Raw genomic sequence first — 20,725 nt, forward strand, 5'->3', positions numbered from 1 at the left:
AGTTTTCCTGTCGGCCTAAGTAGCCTATTCTGCCTACATTTGACCAAACTGGTGTAGTTTATTTGCTCCAAACCAGTTGATGGAAACAAACGTAATTCACGCATTCTTTTTTTGCGAACTTTCAAAAGTTCGCTCAAAATCCGCTTGACATTTCGATGGAAACACAGCTCCTGTTGGCCAATGAAACACACAAGCAATTTCCAATGTCTTCGAGGTGACCCCAGCCATTGCTTGAAGGTCAATTTAAAGTCGGCGAGTTGAAAGTCGAGTACGTTTTGTTGTGGGGGGAAAGAGATTTTAATGGCCCACTTTCTTGAGTCACCCTGGCCCTATCTGTCTTTCAGATAGACTCATCCATTCACAGAGCCTACAGTCGAGGCAATGGCCGGTCAAGGGTGACGGGGAGGGTTGAGTAAAGGGAGCAGGGATCTCTTATCAGGCCTGTGACATATAGTGCCGGGTTCGGCCCGGGGGCTGCTGAGGGGTGTGGGCGCACTGATTACCGAGGCTAGCTTTGGGAGCCGAGGGGGGGGGGGGGGGGGCACAAGTCTCCCAGCAGAGGCCAATACCATCAAGCATTAACTCGCACCATTAGGTCCAACCAGCTCTACACACACACACACACACACACACAGTCTGACCATTCTACCTCTTCAATATTCTTTACTGCAGAGCTCTCTCTCTCTTCGCTGACATCCAAACAAATGTCAGCGGGAGCCACAAGATGAATGACCCAGCAAGTCCCGCATTAAAAAGTCATAAATGGGGATAGCTTCAGGGTCCAGGAGCTCCAGAGTTGGGGAGGGGTTGGCCTTTTTTTCCTGCTGATCAATGATTTAAAACGGAGCAGGTGGTCCAACGGGGCAGAAGGACCTCAGCAATCCGGCCTGTCAGTCCCGGGCTTGAACACAAGAACTCATGGCTGCCATGACGTGCTCACTCTCCAGCTGGAAAACGCAAAAATGTGACTGACAGTGAGAATCCCGGAGCTTGGGGTTTATCGTCCGAGGCTCACAAAGGAGACACAGAGGTTTGAACAAAACTTGAAGAACTGCTGAGATCCACCAGATGTCATCTGTGTGGCGGAGAGAAGTGGTTTGAAGTGGCGATGCTATATACTCTTCCCCCGCTGCGTCCTGCATCAGCACTGACTCGTTGTTTTTGCGGCGCAGAGCTGACATTTTCCGTGGCCCCAAAGATCACTTATGGGACCAGGGTGTTGGCTCCTATGTGAGGGCGGACCGGCGAACAAGTGGATAGGCGCCCAGTGGGCGCTGACAGTTTGGCTTCCTGTGGAACGACCGACAGCATGTGATCGTGTCCGTGGAGCGCCGAGGCATTCTTTCAGTGACCGTAGCACCTGCGACTGTACGTAGCTGTCTGTCAAATATGCGCCCCACGCCCTGACGTGTATTTATTATGAGGAAACGTTGAACCTCTGGCCAACCTGTTCCGCAAGCTGCGACGATGAAAAAGTCGAGGTAATAATATTTGCACAACCGTACACATTCCCCCGCGTGATCCCAAATGAGCATCTGCCAGGCCGGATAACTTTATTTTAAGCACTCAAAAAATCCCCCCGGGGGCTATCGGGCTCGTTCGGCAATTAAATTATAGGCAGGTAGTTAAGTTAAATGTTGTAGAGCCAAAAATATATGTCACATTTGAGTGTTCTAAGCTCAGCAGAGCTCTGCAGCATTGTGCAGGGGTTTCTAAGCGGTTGGAGGGAGTCGAATATCTCAGCAGCGCACCACCACCACCACCCCCTCCATAGCTTCCAGCAAAAACCCCCGTGACGCCTCCGGCTAATTCCCCTCAAGGCCGCCGGGCTGTCCAGCATCCTCCAATAAATTAGCCTTGCTGCTCCCCCACCGAGACGCAGGCCCCGACAGTCTGGCCGGTGCCCAAAAGTCACTCATTTGTGTGCACACATAATTATTATAACTGCTTTTCGCTGCAGCCCAGGCTCTTCGCTGAGTAGATGCATTTTTATGTCTGTTTGTTTTTGGTATTTGCGTCGACGTGTTTGCCTGACTCATTTGCAGGAGCTGTGGGAGGTAATCCTATCTCTCTGTTTTTTTTAATTTTGTCTTTCTACGATGAGTGTCCTCAGTCCTACAGCAGAATTGTTCATGTGAAGCATGTCCTCAGCTGTCAAAAGCTTGGCACCTTCCCTCAGCTCCAAAAGCTGCTGCCATGAATAAGAATGTGTTCTTTGACTGCCCCTGTCAAAAGGGGTTGACGGAAAGATCAGCATAATTCCTCTCTCCCTCTGACCTCTTGCACCAAACCTCTATTTCCTGTTCAAAAAGAAATAAATAAAAAGATGATCCCCATTCTGTCTCTATTCAATGTCCGGGTGTGACATATCTCAGCATCTGTCAAGATAGCGATTGGGGATTCTGGGTCATATCTCTCACTGCGTCTCCTCCGTCTCAGTTTCCTCTATCGGTGCGGTTTTGTTTCCATATCTGCAGCATCCGCCTCTTGTCTCAAGTTTGGATCGAGTTATTGTCCCTGTCTGACATCTCTCTCTCTCTTCCTCTCCCTCAGTTCTGCTCAGCCTGCTGTCGGTGGGCGCCCAGACGGAGATGAAGAAGGTCGTTGGGGACAATGCCACCTTACCGTGCCACTTCCAGTTCCCGTCGTCCAACCCCCTCGACATCGAGTGGATCCTGCTGCAGAAGCCCAACTCCAAACAGAGAGTGGTGAGAGAGGATTCCTTTCCGTCATCATCATCATCGATGCATTCGTTTCACTGTATCACGGCTGTAATAACAAGGACATGTTGCTAGTCCTTTTTCTTTCATTGGGGTGGATTCAGTTTCTTCTTTTAGGGAGTGTGTCCACACATACACGGAAGACAGAGTTCATCCTTTATCTCTGGCTCAGAAGCATCAGCTCACGTCCCAGTGGCAGTGGCCACAGCAACCGTGGTTATGGTGGAGGCCTTTGTAGATAAAGACAGAACGTAAATGTCCGTAATGAAACAGCCAGTGTCTTAGGACTCAGGGTCATTAGTTACACAAGGTGGAAGAACAACATGTCCTCCGACTCATGCGGCGGACTATGTCGGATGTGGTGAAAACGATCAATTCTGTCAAATTTGTCTTTCAAAGTGAATTTGGTAAAACTGGTATTATTATTCAGAACCTTCCGTGGCGTCTGAGTAGAGCAGTCAGGAGGCAGGACGTGACCATTGTCCCGCTGCATTCTCACATGGGCTCAGTCGGACATTTTCCGGAAATGGCAGGAAAAGTTCTGCACAATTGTTTGCAACCTCTGCAAACAATTGTGTTCTCACATACAAACTTCCAGGAAAATCTCCAGACTTATGTGATGTGATCAGGTGAAGAACAACATTATTTGGACCTGTACTTTCATGTGAGTCTTTTTAGGTTTAAATCCGCCTCCTGCCTCAGGGGGAACGTTCAGAGCTGGGCGGTATTACACTTGTCAGCTTGTTAACGTTTGCACCGCTCATCTCTCTTCTCCTTCCGCGATACATCAGGCTTCAATAATTGCCTCCGCTTAAGCCATCGGAGATCTGCTGTAAACCTCCCTCCTTCCTTCAGCTCACCAGATTCTCTTCACTTAAGCTCCTGAAGAGTCGTGGGTTTGGAAAAAAGAACGAATGCAGACGGAGAAAAAAGCAAAACTGAAATTGGGCAGAACCTCAAGAACAATGAAAAACATTTTCGTGACTTTGACTGATGGTCAACACATTAGGAAGAGAAACCTCTGTGTAATGGTGCCACAGTTTTTCTTTTACCTGCCTCACATACAGTACATCTTTTCCTCCACCTTTTTCAAAACAACTATTAATTTCTTTCAAAAGAAATGTGAGCTAGCTATAAGCAAACTCCTACTACGAGAGCTAGCTAGCAGCTGCCTAGCTGAGATCGACACAGCTGCTATGGCTAGCTAGCTAGCTAACTGTAACTTTTCCTAGCTGAATACAGCAGCAGTTAGCTGGCTAGTTACTCTGAGAACACATCATAGCATCATAGCCGCGGGGGGGCGGGGCCCACAGAGACTGCTTACAGTATGTCTAGGGCCCAGAATTTGGTGCTACACCCCTGCGTAGAAGTACAGGTTTAAGTGCCTTTTCCACAAAAGGAACTATCATGTCACAGAATGTCCCCCCCCCCCCCAACTCATTTGGTTTTTGTCTTGACCTCCTCCAGAGCACACTTGACAACTCATGTTATCACGTGTACTCCTCTACTCAAGACAATCCTCCACTTTCTGGGATTCTTCTTCTTTGGGTTTTTTTTTCTCTGCTGAAAGCGACAAACTAAGGCAGCCGACTCCATCAACTCCCGGTCGGGAGTTGATGGAGTCGGCTTTATCATCAACTCCCGGTCGGAAAACGGCAGCGCTCTGCTGTCCGAAGTAAAGCATTACTGGGGCGGGAAATCCCTTAAATGCCCTTAAATTGTTTTTTGTTGTCCCGCGGCCTCCGAAGACGTTGTTGGTATCGTTTCACCGGTTTTGAATCATTGCCCCTTCTCCACCCAAACTGAGCATGGGATCTGATAACCGGCAGAGCATTAAAATCTAACCAGCGTTCTGTCGGCGGGGGGATAAAAAAAAAGAAGAGATTTCCTTGTTTTTGGAGGTTGTTTATTTGTGCACTGATGTGTTGGTGAGCACAGAAAAGAGAAGAAAAGGGGGAAAGTACAGCGGGCAAGGAATGAAAGAAAAAGGGAAAACAAGTGTCTTATACGCTTTGATGATCCGGAGAGGGGGGAGGCAGGGGCGCGCCACATTGAGATGAATATTTAACAGCAACGATAACATTGAAGACGCCGTTAATTAAAATCAAACGTCTGAAAATTTGATTAGGAAAGAGACTGCGCCCGTAGCCGAAATGAATAAATCATTCTTTTGTTCCGCTGGAAGGCCGTGTTGAGACGGCGGAGAGCGTCATGTCAACATTTAAACTCTGTCGGCACATGCTCAGACTACATGTGCCGGGGACACAGAGTGGGCCGGACACGGGACGTCCGTCAAACGTGACCGAAATACGTCTTCACGGTTTGTAGAGAAAAGATTCACGTCTTACATCTCTACTATCTCTTACGTCTCTACATGTCTGAATGTCCTTAACAACCCCCCTAGATCAGAGAATAGGTGACTAGACTTCGTGAACCTGTCATGCTCTAACCATAGTCTGTGTACTAAGATGGATGCATGGTCCAGAAACTGAAGCCAATGCGAAAGTGCCTTAAAACCTGTACTATTGGTAATGACCAGCAGAGGGCGACTTCACTGGTTCTTCCTATAAAGTCTATGAGAAAATGGCTCTACTTCTCACTTGATTTAGAAACGTCTGTAAACGTTTTCCTGTGGAGTTTATGGTTCAATATCTAGGTTCAAGTCTTCTTCAATACAGCGTGATGTTCATCTTGTCAATTATAGACCGTTAAGAGTCAAACAGACGACAAAGCACCGTATGAACTGGGGCGTGGATACAGTGTGATTGACAGCTAGTACCGTCCAATGGGTGCTAAACTAAGATGGCGCTGGTGAAAATCCTGAAGCCGAGGCTTCAAATCGACAGCTCCCAAACCAATCTGTGACATCACGGTGGGTTATTGATTTTGAACCGAGGTATGATTTATGATAGGAAAACAAGAGTCAGATATATTTGTACAGGCAAAAAAAAATACTTTCCCTGTTGTTTCCAACAAACCACGTAATCAATATGAATGTAATCATATCAATAGGTTTTGTCAATTTAAACCCTTTGAATAAAAAAATAACTGAAGCTAGGATACGGCGGGGGACACTGACTTTTTTTCATAAATTTTCCCTGAATAAACATGTCACCTCATTTCAATTGCAAACTATGTTTACAGCCCCCCGGGTCATGTTACTTTAGTTATTCTTAATTTCCTCACACTCACCGTCTCCTATGGTCAGAAAACACAGCCACAGACATGACCGGAAGCAGCAACAACTCACACACACACACACACACACACAAACGCACATAGTATAGTTCATCCTCACATATACAAGCACGTGAGTTCAAATGTGTGAGGACAGTAGACGTCCAGCCCCGCGGGCCGATGCTCAAACAGAGTACGTGCGCGCTTTGCTTAGGTCGCCGGGGCCGGTGTCGCTTTCTGCCTCCAGCTGCGGCGCGGCAACAACGCACACTGTGTCCGCTCGCATCCAGTGGCGCGCTTGCGCCCGACATGTACGCGTTTGCTCGGAAGCCAGTTCTCCGCGCGCGCAAAAAGAAAAAGGCCTGTGCACGTGTCTGTGTGTGTCCGTGTGTGTGTGAGTGTGTGTGTGTGAGTGTGTGTGTGTGTGTGTTAGTGTGTGTGAGTGTGTGTGTGTGTGTGTGTGTGTGTGTGAGTGTGTGTGTGTGTGTGTGTGTGTGTGTGAGTGTGTGTGTGTGTGTTAGTGTAAATGGCCAGTCGTCACCTGTAATCACAGCAGGTGGCCCTGCTTCTGAGGCACTGATGCACCCTGGCACCGGCATTTAGCAGGGCCCCATCTGCGAGGCTCTCGCTTGCCCCGAGTAATAGGCCACCGTGACAGCTGTGTTTGTGTGTGTTTGTGTTTTCTGTGTGTGTGTGTGTTTGTGTGTGTGTGTGTGTGTGTGTGTGTGTGGATGGAGTGAGAGAGCGAGAGAGAGAGAGAGAGAGAGAGAGGAGGGAGGGCAAAGAGAGAAGAAGACACAATCAGCCGGAGAAGAGAAAAATGAAAGCGGGTTTACAGATGTTCCGTGTCTGCGGCGAAGTTTCGGATCGTGGGATTGTTTTTTTTTCTTTCTTCTCTCTCCCTTTGAAGACAAACATCAAGGAGCCGTGTGCTAAAAATAAAAATAATTTTAAAAAAACAAGGAAAAAATAGATTGTGTCAATCACAAACCCTTGCACACGGGGGCGCTTGTGTCTGTGCCGGCCTCATTTCACCGTCTGTTTCAAAGCCCCGTTGAAGATGCTCTCCTTTCTACTAATAAATGTATTAATAATAATATTATTTATTTAATTTTGTGTCCCCACATTATAGCGTGTACGTCCCCTCGTATGCATACAGACACAGTACAAACACATGTATGATAACATATCGTGCTTCCAAACATATCAATCAATCAAACTTTATTCGTATGGGACCTTCTATACAGGTTAGTCCCTCACGTATGACTGACAGGCTGATAATAATACACACACACAGCTGCATATAAACACATATTATTAACCTACTCCATATGGTTATTTTATGTACGGTGCCAGTACGTAACATTTAATGAAGGAGTCAAATCCAAATATTAACTTCCTTGTAAACAGAGCAAAGTACAATCATTACTCGCATAACCATCCGTTTTATTCTATCTGCACTGTTATGCTCAGTCAACAGAGACTTTTTATTCATATACTTCTATTTATATAATTTTATATAATATAATAATATAATAATGTTCTTTTTACTTACTGTTCTTTTCAAGTCAATGTATGTTTGCTATGCAAATGCACCAGTGGGAAAGTTTAAAAAAATTTCGTTTACATGTGCAATGACAATAAAAGGGCTTCTATTCTATTCTATTCTATTCTATTCTATTCAATTCTGTTCTGTTCTGTTCTATTCTATTCTATTCTATTCTATTCTATTCTATTCTATTCTACTCGTCTGAACATTAGGGCTGCAACTAACGCTTATTTTTATTATCGATTAATCTGTCGATTGTTTTTCTCCATTAATCGATTAGCTGTTTGGTCCAGATATTCAGTTCACTGTCATCAAGGAACAGAGAAACATTTCACATTAGAGAAGCTGAAATCAGAGTATTTTTTTACTTTTTTCCTCCATGAAAACCACTTGAACCGATTAATCAAAATAGTTGGCGATTAATTTCGTGGTTGATTACTAAACGATTAATCGATGAACTGTTGCAGCTCTACTAAACATACAGTACCGTTCAGTAGGATTGTTTTGTGTGTGTGTTGTAGCCAGTGTGCTACCATCACATCACATCACATCAGAGCCTTTTTCTTTTTTTTATCTTTTATCTCAGAATCCCCAGAATATTTCTTTTTTTTCTTTTCAGTCAATTAGTCGTCCCCGCTCGTAGTGAGCGAGCGTGGCGAGCGATAACGACGCTCCTCACACAATCAGCCAAATGAACCACTGGCATTCCAGCGAAATGCCTTCATTTGTAAAAAATATTATTTCCCCGAGCGCTAATTAATTAGAAATGTGATTGCTAACAGTGTTTCCCACAAAACCCAGTGAGGGACGACGAGGATCTGTCCGAGCACCGGTTGATAACATCAAGCAGGTTCGTTACTGTTGATGCTGATGATGACGTCGTCGCCTTCTCCTGCGCCCCTCCGTCTAGATCATCACCTTCTTCGGGGGTCAGGTCTACACCAATGAGGCGACGGGCAGCGAGGCCAGCCGCCTGTCCTTCGCCGGCGAGTACCTGGCCGGCGACGCCTCCCTGATGATCAGCGACCTGCTGCTGACCGACTCCGGGGAGTACTCCTGCAAGGTCAAGAGCGGGGGCAAGTACCACTGGAGCCAGGTCAACCTCATTGTGCTGGGTGAGCGTCCCCCCACACACACACACACACGCACGCACGCACACAAGCACACACACACACACACACACGCACGCACGCACGCACGCACGCACGCACACACACACACATACACACACACACACGCACACACATACACACATACACACGCGCACGCACACACACACGCGCACGCACACACACATACACACGCACACACACGCACACACACACGCACGCACACACACAGGTACATAGGCACATGCCATCATTAATATATGGAAAATGGAATCTCTCTCTCACACACATACACACACACAGAGAGGGACAGCTAATCACTGGATCATTAGCCTGGCACATTTCCTCCGTCATGCCGACTGATCTAATGATTGAATTTGATTCAGACAGTGTGATTTGATTTGGCCCCGTCGCTGTTTGGGTTCCTCTGGATCGGTTCGCTGATGAGGTGAGACCAGAAACAGGCGACCGGCGGGGGCCCTTTGTCGGACGAGCACACGGACTGATTGGTCGAGCTATCGGGGGGGGACGTTGAGAGTTGGACGAGCATCGCGTTGAATTTCCTTTTCCTGTTCCTCTGCGAGACAAAGCAGGAACCAGACACTTCCACGAGTTCGAGGCGCGTAGAAAATGACATTGGGGGAAAGAAAGGGGCGACTGTCGTCGGTCTCACTGACTACAAGCTATTCAAATAACGGACATCGACTTATTGGCGCGAGCAGATCACGTACAGAGTCGATGCAAAGACGCAAACTAGACACGCGGTTCGTGTCAATGAGCGTAAAATTTCTCGCGGCGCGTCGGCCAATCAGCGTTGAGGTCCTCCCTCCGTCACTGTCGTCAGACGTCCTGTCGCTTGTGTCACTGCTGTCGCTGTGTGTGTGCAGCCCGAACGGGGGAAGAAGGCGAGTGTGTGTGTGTGTGTGTGTGTGTGTGTGTGTGTGTGTGTGTGTGTGTGTGTGCGTGTGCGTGTCGGAGTAAGCGGAAGGAAGAACCGGCACATGTTTGCTTGCGACCAAACTCGTGCGAGCAAAGCAACGAGAACGTTCTCATCCCGTCCGGTGTGAACGCAGCATTACAAGTACAAGGATCCGCCTATTCTTCCCCCCATTCTTTTTGTTTTCCCCCCTCGTACGCCCAATATCCAGATGGTTATAATCTAGCTCAGTGGTATAATACGTGTCTCCGCCTGCGTAACAACTCTGAAGGACAGAAGAGCTGTATGACACACACACACACACACACAAAGGACCCGGCCTCAAAGTCCGGCGAGATCGTTCTCAATGTCCGAAAAAGAGCAGGAGAGATTTATTAAAACATCATGGGAGATTAGTTCAACCCGCAGTTATTGGTTTTCTAATGGAACAGTCTGTTAATCCGTCTGCTCTCTCGTTCTCTCGCTCTCTCTCCTCTTCCACGTTCCATGAAGACATTTCACTGAGTTAGTGCCTCCATTCTTATAAATTGCCCTCAGCTTTGCCGTGGCACTTTCGATTTTTGAGAGAGGCGAACATTTGCATTTCTTTTTTTTCCTTTTCTCTCTCTCTCTTCTCTTTGTCTCTCTCTCTTTCTCACTCCCCACGCAAAGATAATGGCTTGGCAGCCGAGAGCCGGTAGCTGGCGTTTGGCATGAGACCGTGTGTGTGTGTGTGTGTGTGTGTGTGTGTGTGTGTGTGTGTGTGTGTCTGTGTGTGTGTGTGTGTGTGTGTGTGTGTGTGTCTCTGAGGCTACGCGCTCCAACTGCTCCGGCTGCAGTTCGGCCTAACTGACCCTGACAGAGCTGCGAGATGCACAGATGAAGCGCCGGTGCTCGCCGCCCAGCTCCTCTCATTATATTGCTCACTGAGGGCGTGTGTGTGTGTGTGTGTGTGTGTGTGTGTGTGTGTGTGTGTGTGTGTGTGTGTGCGTGCGTGTGTCAATGGACGAAGGCGAGCGATGCCCATAAGCTGTCTGGCCTCACGCGGCGGCTCCATCGCTGAAGTCTCTCCGTGTTATTTTTTTTGCTGCATCCACATTCTTAAAAAGTCCACATCACTAATAGATGGCGTAACAGACTAGACGGTTAAATTTAGTCCACCGCTGATCTAAAAATATGTCCCGAGGGGGGATGAGAGAAAAAAGGGGGGAGTGTGTGTTTTTTTTTTTTCCCCTGCCTTTCGGGCGTGTTTCATCAACAGAGCAGCTGCGCGGCGGCTCAGCGGGCGGCGGCTCGGCGGCGCTGCCTCCGCCCGCAGCCACTGGACTCTGACCACGACCTTTGACCTGTGGAGAACATATCACCACAAGCGCTCACAGCCGGCTGTGGGGTCACATTGATCCACCCCCTCTGGGACTGCTGGGGGTTTTTATCTGTGTGTGTGTGTGTGTGTGTGTGTGTGTGTGTGTGTGTGTGTGTGTGTGTGTGATGGCACACTGCATTCACTTATCCCTCATTAAACACGTATATGACACCAGCGATAGATATAGGTGAACATATCCAAATCAAGTGTGCGGCAAATATTTCACCCTTGTGCAAATGAATAAATCAGCGCGTTCCTATTTTCTCACTCGTACATTTCCTCTGCTGTCCTGAGGTCACATGCACAAGTGTCGGATGGTTTCTCTTACCGGAACACTGTAATTCCAGCTTCAGTAAATGTTTTTCTTTACAGTCCGTTGTAAACTATGATGTCATTTTTAGACACTTTAGAGAATAATATCATCACCAACCTTTTCTTATGAAGTGGTGTTCCATTTAAAAATAAATAGCAATAACACCAAATATTAGTTGTGGTTTTTTTTGGCTAATTGGTGGACGATGTCATATCCATGAATCAATCAATCAATTTCAATTCAGCAAAACATATTTGCTACGTTCTTTTTTTATTTGTCATCATTTCTTTTTTTTTAATCTTACAGTAAATGAATATCTTTGGTGTGTGGATTAAAAAACAAAACATCATCTTGAGGTTTGGGGAACACGATCTTAATTTTTCACCATTTCATGACGTTTTATGAACCAAACAACAAATAATCGTCAGATTAATCGTTTATGAAAATTATCGTTAGTTGCAGCCCTAAAAGTAATAAATATATATATATATATATATATATAATATATGCAGCTGTTTCTTTCTGATGTGTCCTCACAGTCAAGCCTTCCCAGCCGAGGTGCTGGATGGACGGCAAGCTCCTGGAGGGCAGCGATGTCAAGCTGAGCTGCAAGTCCAGCGACGGCTCCGAGCCCATCGGCTACAAGTGGGAGCGAGTGCTGGACAAAGGCAAGAGTCTGGGCAAACTGCCAAACCTGGCGCTGATAGGTGAGTGAGAGGAACGAAGGAAGAGAGTTGGCTCCGCGCCGACGTGCTGATTCACAGTCCGCCGCTCGGCAGAGCAACGCCACGAGGATTCATCCCCATATTAGTGATTTTTATGAGCTGCATTCATCCCAGCGAGTCGTTCTCCCCGTCGCCTCCTCCTCCTCCGTCTTGACATTCATACATTTTGCAGAAAACACTGAGGCATGAATCTGCCCGGCGCCACGTCGTTCTCCCGCCGCGGCGATCAACAGTTCGAACGTGTTGCTCAAGGGCACTGCGACGGGCTCAGGTTGTCCCACGTACAGTGAAGGCCACTGATTCTTTTTCACGCACTGCACACTGCACTCTTTTCCCTCCAGGACAGGAAACTTACGACGGCGTGTTAGGGTCATTTGTAGGAAGAAAATTAATAATCACGGAGCACGTAATAATCACGGGAAATTTGAAACTTTTTTCTCGTAAATTTGAAACTTTTTTTCTCGTGAATTTGAAACTTTTTTCTCGTAAATTTGAAACTTTTTTCTCGTAAATTTGAAACTTTTTTCTCGTAAATTTGAAACTTTTTTCTCGTAAATTTCAAACTTATTTCTTGTAAATTTCAAACTTATTTCTCGTTAATTCGCAATTTATTTCTCGTAAATTTCAAACTTTTTTCTCGTAAATTTCAAACTTTTTTCTCGTTAATTCGCAATTTATTTCTCGTAAATTTCAAACTTTTTTCTCGTAAATTTCAAACTTTTTTTTCGTAAATTTCAAACTTTTTTCTTGTAAATTTCAAACTTATTTCTTGTAAATTTCAAACTTATTTCTCGTTAATTCGCAATTTATTTCTCGTAAATTTGAAACTTTTTTCTCGTAAATTTGAAACTTTTTTCTCGTTAATTCGCAATTTATTTCTCGCAAATTAGAAACTTTTTTCTCACTAATTTGAAACTTTTTTCTCCTAGATTTGCAACTTTTTATTTCATAAATTTGCAATTTTTTTCTCATACATTTACCACTTTAATGTCAGAAATTCAGTTTTTTCTGAATATCACCACCCTCCCCAGGCTCCTTATTTTATTTATTTTTTTCATACAATGGCCCTGATACGCCGTCTTACAAACGCAGCCCTGTGATTTCTGACTGTACTCTGTTGGGATGAGTTGTATAAACACAAGGATCCAGACGATATGATCTGACAAAGGCACCTGTGATGTTGAAAATGTCAGTGGGGCTCAAGTGAATTATACCTCAGCGTGAAGTGAGGATTTTGGTGGATTGTGAAATGTAGTAGTAGACAGAAGTGCAGCGGCAGCGACGACGAGGTTTCGGATTTCTGAATTCCTCTCGGATCACGACCGGGCGTATCTCCCTCTACGTAGTAACTGATACAGTTAAGAGAAGAAGAAAAAATACACCGGGTGCCAACTTCTCCGTCTCCGTTTTCCCTCCAGCGTGCGACAGTGGCGTGCAACAGTGGCGTGCAACAGTGGCGTGCGATGGTGGCGTCCATGATGGCACGTGCCCAGACACATACAAAACCCCTCCCTCAAATGAATGACCTCCTCCGCACAACAACTGTTCGGTCTAATTAGTTTTCATTGGACGATAAACGCACGTGTCGGCGGACATTATTTACGGGGCGGGACGAAAGGTATGATATCACATGGTCGTCACGGGTTGAGATGACTAAATATACCAGGGGGCCGCCGGGCGCCATCGCTCTCTTCGAGTCCTCCTCGGCGTGGTGGGGCGTCGCTCTCGAACAAACACTCCATCAATGTCTCTCTCTCTCTCTCTCTTAGATCATGAGATGTATTGTAGTTGCCTCTTTCCTCCCGTCCTCCATTCAACTCCTTTTTTTGATTCCCCCAGATCTGAAGAACCCAGAGATTGTGACCCTGAGGAACCTCACCATGGACAGCACCGGCGTCTACAGGTGCACGGCGAGCAACGACGTGGGCGAGGAGAACTGCACCATCGAGGTCACAATGCAGCGTGAGTTCTCCGAGGGTAGGGAGGAAGTCGACCCCGGCGCCGGCGTTCGCCTCACACACACCAAACTGCCACTCTTGATTGATGGTTACTGTTTTCAAACCTGTGGCCAGGAATACATTTATTCCCCGTCTCTGCCTTTGCATCGGGTCCGCACTAAACTCAAACTGGTGGCTGCTGGTCACTGGTGGCTACTGGTCACCGGTGGTTACTGGTCACCGGTGGCTGCTGGTTACTGGTGGCTGCTGGTCGCCGGTGGCTACTGGTCGCCGGTGGCTACTGGTCGCCGGTGGCTTCTGGTCACCGCTGGCCACTGGTCACTGGTGGCTACTGGTCCCTGGTTGCTACTGGTCACTGGTTGCTGCTGGTCACTGGTGGCTACTGGTCACTGGTGGCTACTGGTCACTGGTTGCTGCTGGTCACTGGTGGCTTCTGGTCCCTGCTGGCTACTGGTCACTGGTTGCTGCTGGTCACTGGTGGCTACTGGTCTCTGGTGGCTACTGGTCACTGGTTGCTGCTGGTCACTGGTGGCTACTGGTCCCTGGTGGATACTGGTCACTGGTTGCTGCTGGTCACTGGTGGCTACTGGTCCCTGGTGGATACTGGTCACTGGTTGCTGCTGGTCACTGGTGGCTACTTGTCACTGGTGGCTACTGGTCACCACCTCTGCTCCAACAGTTATGTTTCACTGTCACTCCAGGGGTCATGTGTCGATGGAAAAATGACACATCGAGCAGTTTGATACTGTAGCCATGAATTCTATTTGACCACTTATGTGGCAGGAGGGGAAGGAGTTGAGAGTATTTCCAACTGATGAGCATGAACCACAAGATTAAGAAATACGTTGAAGATTAAGAAATGAAAACGGTGACTCTGTTATCGCTCATCGTGTCCTCCTCCTCCTCCTCTCTCGGTCCACAGACGTGAGGGACGTGGGGATGGTGGCAGGCGCCGTGGTGGGAATATCCCTCGGCGTCCTCATCGTCCTGCTAATCATCTGGCTCGTCTTCCGGAAGAAGGAGAAGAAGAAGTACGAGGAGGAGGAGACTCCGAATGAGATCAGGTTCGTTGCATCCTGCTCTCGTCCCCCTGACTGAACCATGTAGGATGAGAATGATGAGTTGAAGTGGTCACGCAGGTGTTTGTCTGTGTTCTGTAGCTTCTGTGTCTTTGCTGTGTTGGTTTTTAGCTGCACTTTGAGTCCGAACCGAGGTTCATCTGGTCTCTGTTACGTCGTAAACGGCGGGAAGAAGTCTTTTCATTTGAACGGCCTCGTCATTCAAACATTAAATAAATATATTTGTTCCTCTTCCGCTCATTATTCTTTTTCTATAACTGAATTCTGTCGGGACTTTTGGTCCCAAAGTCGGAACTATCCATAAAAAAAGTGTTGTCAAACCGCAATAAAACCGAACCACGGTTCCGTTTAATCCGGATGGAGACTCTCCTCTTTTTGGTCGGACTTCATTTTGGTTACGTTGGTCTGGGCCGTGGTTCCCGAGGAAGCTTTCACTCATCTCATCTCATCTCATCTCATCTCATCTCATCTCATCTCATCTCATCTCCTGTTTTTATTCCGCGTGGTCCGGTCCAAACCAGGTGCATGTGGAGGCGGCCTTGGATGAGCGCAAACTTGTTTCTGTCTCCGCCATTACATTTAATGTAAAAACAACACCCTGCCCCAGATCTGAATGATTTCATAGCAGCTGCAGTTTATGTATTTATATTACATGGTGGTGACAGCAGCGGCATCAGTGGTTTTACCAACCTCTGCGATGAGGAGCATAAAAAAATCCACGACAACAACCCTTTGCCACGTGTCATTTAGTCACCATGAAACAAAAGTATAACCATGAGAAAATGAATACAGTCAACGGAAATACAAATGTCAGAGTTAATATACGTCAACATCTTAGTCCACTGCTGCCGGACGCTTCTGCTGCAATAATTTCATAAGCGGTCTTGATGAAGATGAAGATGCTTCAGGGCCAAAAGCCGGCGTGGCCGCCTAATGAAATGCTTTTATTGACTTACGCGGAGAAGAGAAAGAATTAAAAGCTTTGAATATTTCATCGTAGCAGGGCACACAGTCTGAGGATTACATACTGCAGTTTCCTTTTTTGAAAATCATGTCGACTATTAATAATTGATGTCGCAAAGTACAGTGACTTTACACAGTGTTAATGTTTTAAATGCATGTTGACCGCTTAAATATATCTTTTAAAAAATTTGTCAGAGCAACGGGACAATGTTTCAGATTGAGCTAAATACATAAAATAAAGATAATTCAAATTACACCACAGACACGTGTTTTGTTGGGTCGTACAGTACAGTGCGTTTGTTGTACGCTAGATTTAACTGTGGTTCCACTTAACAGCACGGTGGTTTGACTAGGCCATGACGTCAATCTTAGCACACGGCTTTGTGACCTGTGTGTGTGACCCCTGTGACCTGTGTGTGACCCCTGTGACCTGTGTGTGACCCCTGTGTGTGACCTCTGACACGCCGGTTCAGCCCGACGTAATCAGCTGAGCAAGTCAAATGCTAAGTGACACAGCAACGGCCCATGTGTGCTTGACTGTGTGTGTGTGTGTGTGTGTGTGTGTGTGTGTGTGTGTGTGTGTGTGTGTGCGTGTGTGCGTGTGTGTGTGTGTGCGTGCGTGCATGCGTAAAAATAAAAACAACTTCAAGGTCAAGTGCTTCCTTCCGCGCTTCCTTGCGAGTTAGTTTTTCTATTTGTGTGTGTGTGTGTGTGTGTGTGTGTGTGTGTGTGTCTTAAGCCTGCGTGCACCGGTCGACAGCTCGGCTGCGCCGACGACACTCGTGAGAAAGCGGCAGCGTGTTATTCCGCCACGGGAGCCGTTGCGGCCGCATATCCACCGATGTAACGTTGAATAATGCAGCGCGGTCAAGGGACAGCTCCGAGTAAATAATGCAGACGTGTTACCTGTTTTTCTTTTTCTTTTTCGTGTACCGTGTCAACAGTCTGAGGCTTTAGTTTCTCCCGCTAACGTGCTCAACCCAACCGAAAAAATGAAATGAGGGTTAAAGAAACGTCTGACAAAGGTGCCGTGTGGTGTGGTTTCTGTCTCTGACTTGAGCGGGATAATATTAGCTGCTGATTTAGCCTCACAACACACACACACACACACACACACACACACACGCCGGTGACAGTGATTCACAAGGACAACTACAAAGAGCAAAGATCCACAGCACAAACAACCTGAGTTAAAGCTGCTCTCACCGGAATTCCGTTCTGTCGTCTGAGAGTTATGAAAGAACATTTTTCCTTGTGTGTTTGCGTCTTCTTCTTTTCTTTCTTTCTTTTTCTTGACTTCCCCCCTCAACAATTCTATCTGGTTGATTTCAGGAGATTTCATTATTCCATGCAAGTGTGTTTCACAAAACTCGAGGGGCTGCGGGGGGATCGCATGAATTACATGAGGCTCCCTCCTCGGACCCGTCCCATGTGACTCGGGGCCTCGGAACAGTGCGAGAGGGAACGGGTCTGTGTTGTGCATGTGTGGCTCCCTCCTCTCTACTTTTAGAGGCACGGTTCATAGAAAATAAATGAATCATCGTGTGTGTGTGTGTGTGTGTGTGTGTTTCCATCCACAGGGAGGATGCGGAGGCTCCCAAGGCCAAGCTGGTGAAGCCCAACTCCCTGTCCTCGTCCCGCTCCGGCAGCTCGCGCTCCGGGGCCTCCTCCACGCAGTCGATGGTGCACAACAGCGCCCAGCGCGGCCACCGCCCCCGCCCGCCCGCCGTGGCGGCCCTGAAGGAGAACGGACAGCCGCCGGGCTTCCCCCAGTCCCCTCCGGCCTACACCACGGTGGTGCCCCCCAAGAACCCCGAGCCCCCCGCCACTCCCAAATACAACTCCAGGAACACGTCCGGGCCCACACCTCCGACCCTCATGGTCCCCGCCCAGACCAAGGCCTTTCAGACTGTGTAGGACTGAAGGCCGACCCCCACCCCCCCCCCCCACCCCCCCCCCCCCCCCCCCCCCCCCCCCCCCCCTCCTCCTCCCACCGTCCTGCAGCCGTGTGAGACTCCCGTCCCGCCCAATCCCCCCCCCCCCCCCCCCCACCCCCAGCCCCGCCCCTAGCCCCCCTCCCTCCCAAAGACTCTTCCATAAACACGGAAATGCAACTAGTTAAAGGGATGTAATTAAAAGAACCAATACTATAAGTCCAAAAGAACTTTTTAATGAATGCATACTTAAAAAAAGGGAAAATACAACATGCCTGCCCCCTACTGAATTACATAAAACAACAAAAACAGAAGAAAAGAAAAAAACAAAGCCCCCGAGATGCGACTGTTTGTTGTCTCTGTGGCTGAAGGCAGAACTTTGCTGAGTTCCTTCTTTTGGCTACGACGGACACGGGGAAGCGCCAAGTGCAGGGAGGCGGAAGGAGCTTTTATTTACGGATCAAATGGAGCGGTCAGGTAAAGAGCAGGGGGAGAGAAGAGAGAGAGGGTCGGATGTTCAGCAGGAAGATCCGAACTCATCTTGTCGTCAAATACAAGACGGATACAAAGCGAGGGACGACGCGGACGAGGAACTGGAGCAGTGAGAGCGCCATTCTGCGACTCATGTCGCCACCGCACCTTCCGACCCGCCGCTTCCAGCCCCCCCTCAAACCCACAAACCTCTTCCCGCCCCTCCCGCGGGCCCCGGGCCCCGACCCGACCCAAACGTGCCCATCCGCGTGGACGGAACACACACACACACACACACACACACACACACACACAAGCGCTTCGGCGTGTGCATCGTCTGTCGGCCTCGGTGCTTCTTCGGCCTTCACCCGCGAAAAAGAAGCCGCCAGAAGCCGCCACAGGCGGGACCACCGAGACTGACGGACGGCTCCTCTGCTTTTACCCAATCAGTGTGGGAGGAGGGGGGAGGGGGGGGGAACTTCAGGTACAAGGATGTAGCATTGGCAAGTGGACTTGTTAACCCCCTTCCCATCCTCCTGTCTACGGACACCCCCCCCTTTTTTCTGGTACTGATATATAATCCCTGAATTATTAAATAGTATATATTAGGGGCCTGTAGCCTAGTCATTTAAAGTAGAGGGGGATAAGCATCTAGTCGACCAGATGGACTCGTTTTCCTTTTTTCTTTTCAGGTCGTGGAGGGTGACAGACAAAGCCAAGTGTCCATTCATCCATATTAAGAAGTGCCACTAATCCCAAGGATGGGTTATATTATTATTATTATTATTATTACTTTCTTTCCTACTCTTGTGTTTTATCTGCTTACATTTTCTGAAAAAACGAAACCAAAATCTGTCACCACCATGAATGTGTGATGATATGTACGACGATATATTTTCCAGCCTTTCCTATATATAAGGTACCGAGTCAATCATTATTTTTTTTTTATTCGAGCTGAGGCACAAAGAGTCGACCTGGACGATTCTCGGGACTTTAATTGTTCGGGGTGTGTGTGTGATGGTGTCCTTGTCGGTAAACTCTCCCTGGATCCTCAACAACAATGGAGCCACATATTCCATTTGCCGACTCGCCGAATCGCCGGCCGCGTGCTATTGGCCGAGGCGAACCCCCCCCCCCCCTTTTGTGTCATAATCCTCCGACAGACCCAGTTGCAGTTTGATTGAAAGTAGCCGAAAAAAATATATATAATGAAATAAAGGGCAAGTAGCCTATCTATAGTGTGCCTTCGCAAATCCCTCTTCCCTTTGATGGGTTTCGTTCTTCTTGTCCCTGATGTTCAGCACGCCAGTGGTTAAGTCTCTCTCTGTTTCACGTCCAGCCTTTTTTTAAAGGGTCAACAGCGGCGGCGGCGGCGGCGGCGGCGAATACCGAAAAGATACAAACTTCACAAACTCGCTTACGTCGTAGCGACGGGACGTCGGCAGCACAAGCAGCAGAGCGACCGGCCCGCGGTGAGAAAGCGACCCCCCCCCCATGTCACGGGACAATGTAATGTATATTCTGTAATCAGTCTTGTTTTATAATGTACATACGGATAGTTATACGCACATGATGTCATTTTAATTTGATACATCCGGGCACGCGAGGAGCGACCCGCCCCCCTCTCACAAACGAGTCAAATGGGAAAACGATGAGTGAATTTTGAAACCGCGTCCTTTTGGTACAGATGTTGTGTTCCGGCGTGACACAGATATTAGAACCTCTCCACATCTTTGGTATCCGTGGTATGGATTTTATTGATCCCCGGGAGAATAACTCCTTGTCATTATCGTGACCCCGGTGACCTTTTTGTTCCTTAGGGTCAAAATCATTTTTCCCCTCGACCAGCACTTTGGTTCAATAACAAGTCATGTTGAAAAAGTCACTTCCAGATGAATCACAGAATCTGTATCTGAGCATTTATAGTCGACACATGATGAATATTATTTTTTATTTTATATTTTTTTGGGGGGGGGGGGGGGGGCGCGTGTACCCCTGACCTTTAACCTTGCATATCCAGCTAAAATATTGTGTGCGCAAGATAAATCAAAAAGGCGGAATGGCATGAGATATTTTTTTTTCAATAGCGTGTTCATAATATCAAAGAAATATACACTGTGTCTATGCGAATGACTCTATGAACCTTTTCCTCTCGAGACAGTTTTGAACTCTTCTACACTTTGATTTTTATCCGTGTTTCACTTTTTAACACTCAACTAAAACCGTGAAGATGAAAAAAAAACAACAACAACAACAACAACATCTGTGTGAAACGCACACGTGGTTTGTTTTGGACACGTGGAATTCCACGTGACTTTGAACTGTAAGGGACATTTAGGATTTTTTTAAAGGCCTTTTCTATTCAACTAGAGATGGAAGTTCATATTTGACCAGGGAAGCTACTGTGTGTGTGTGTGTGTGTGTGTGTGTGTGTGTGTGTGTGTCCAG

The 20,725-nt window shown here is 47.5% G+C and overlaps 1 protein-coding gene across 2 annotated transcripts in view; it reads left to right on the forward strand.

The window, feature by feature from the left end:
• clmpb (CXADR like membrane protein b) overlaps positions 1-17,834 on the forward strand; it is a 62,231-nt gene extending 44,397 nt beyond the window's left edge. Inside the window, exons 2-7 of one of the 2 annotated variants that reach the window (XM_035623308.2) lie at positions 2,554-2,708; positions 8,357-8,561; positions 11,687-11,854; positions 13,712-13,849; positions 14,753-14,894; positions 17,453-17,834. In XM_035623308.2, coding sequence (XP_035479201.1) covers positions 2,554-2,708; positions 8,357-8,561; positions 11,687-11,854; positions 13,712-13,849; positions 14,753-14,894; positions 17,453-17,789 — 1,145 coding nt within the window. In that variant the 3' untranslated portion in view covers positions 17,790-17,834. The remainder of the gene's footprint in view (positions 1-2,553; positions 2,709-8,356; positions 8,562-11,686; positions 11,855-13,711; positions 13,850-14,752; positions 14,895-17,452) is intronic. The other variant, XM_035623306.2, reaches the window with a different exon arrangement.
• The last annotated feature ends 2,891 nt before the right edge of the window (positions 17,835-20,725 follow it).

This window comes from Scophthalmus maximus, chromosome 11 (assembly GCF_022379125.1).
Source record: "Scophthalmus maximus strain ysfricsl-2021 chromosome 11, ASM2237912v1, whole genome shotgun sequence".
In the NCBI taxonomy this organism is placed as follows: Eukaryota; Metazoa; Chordata; class Actinopteri; order Pleuronectiformes; family Scophthalmidae; genus Scophthalmus; species Scophthalmus maximus.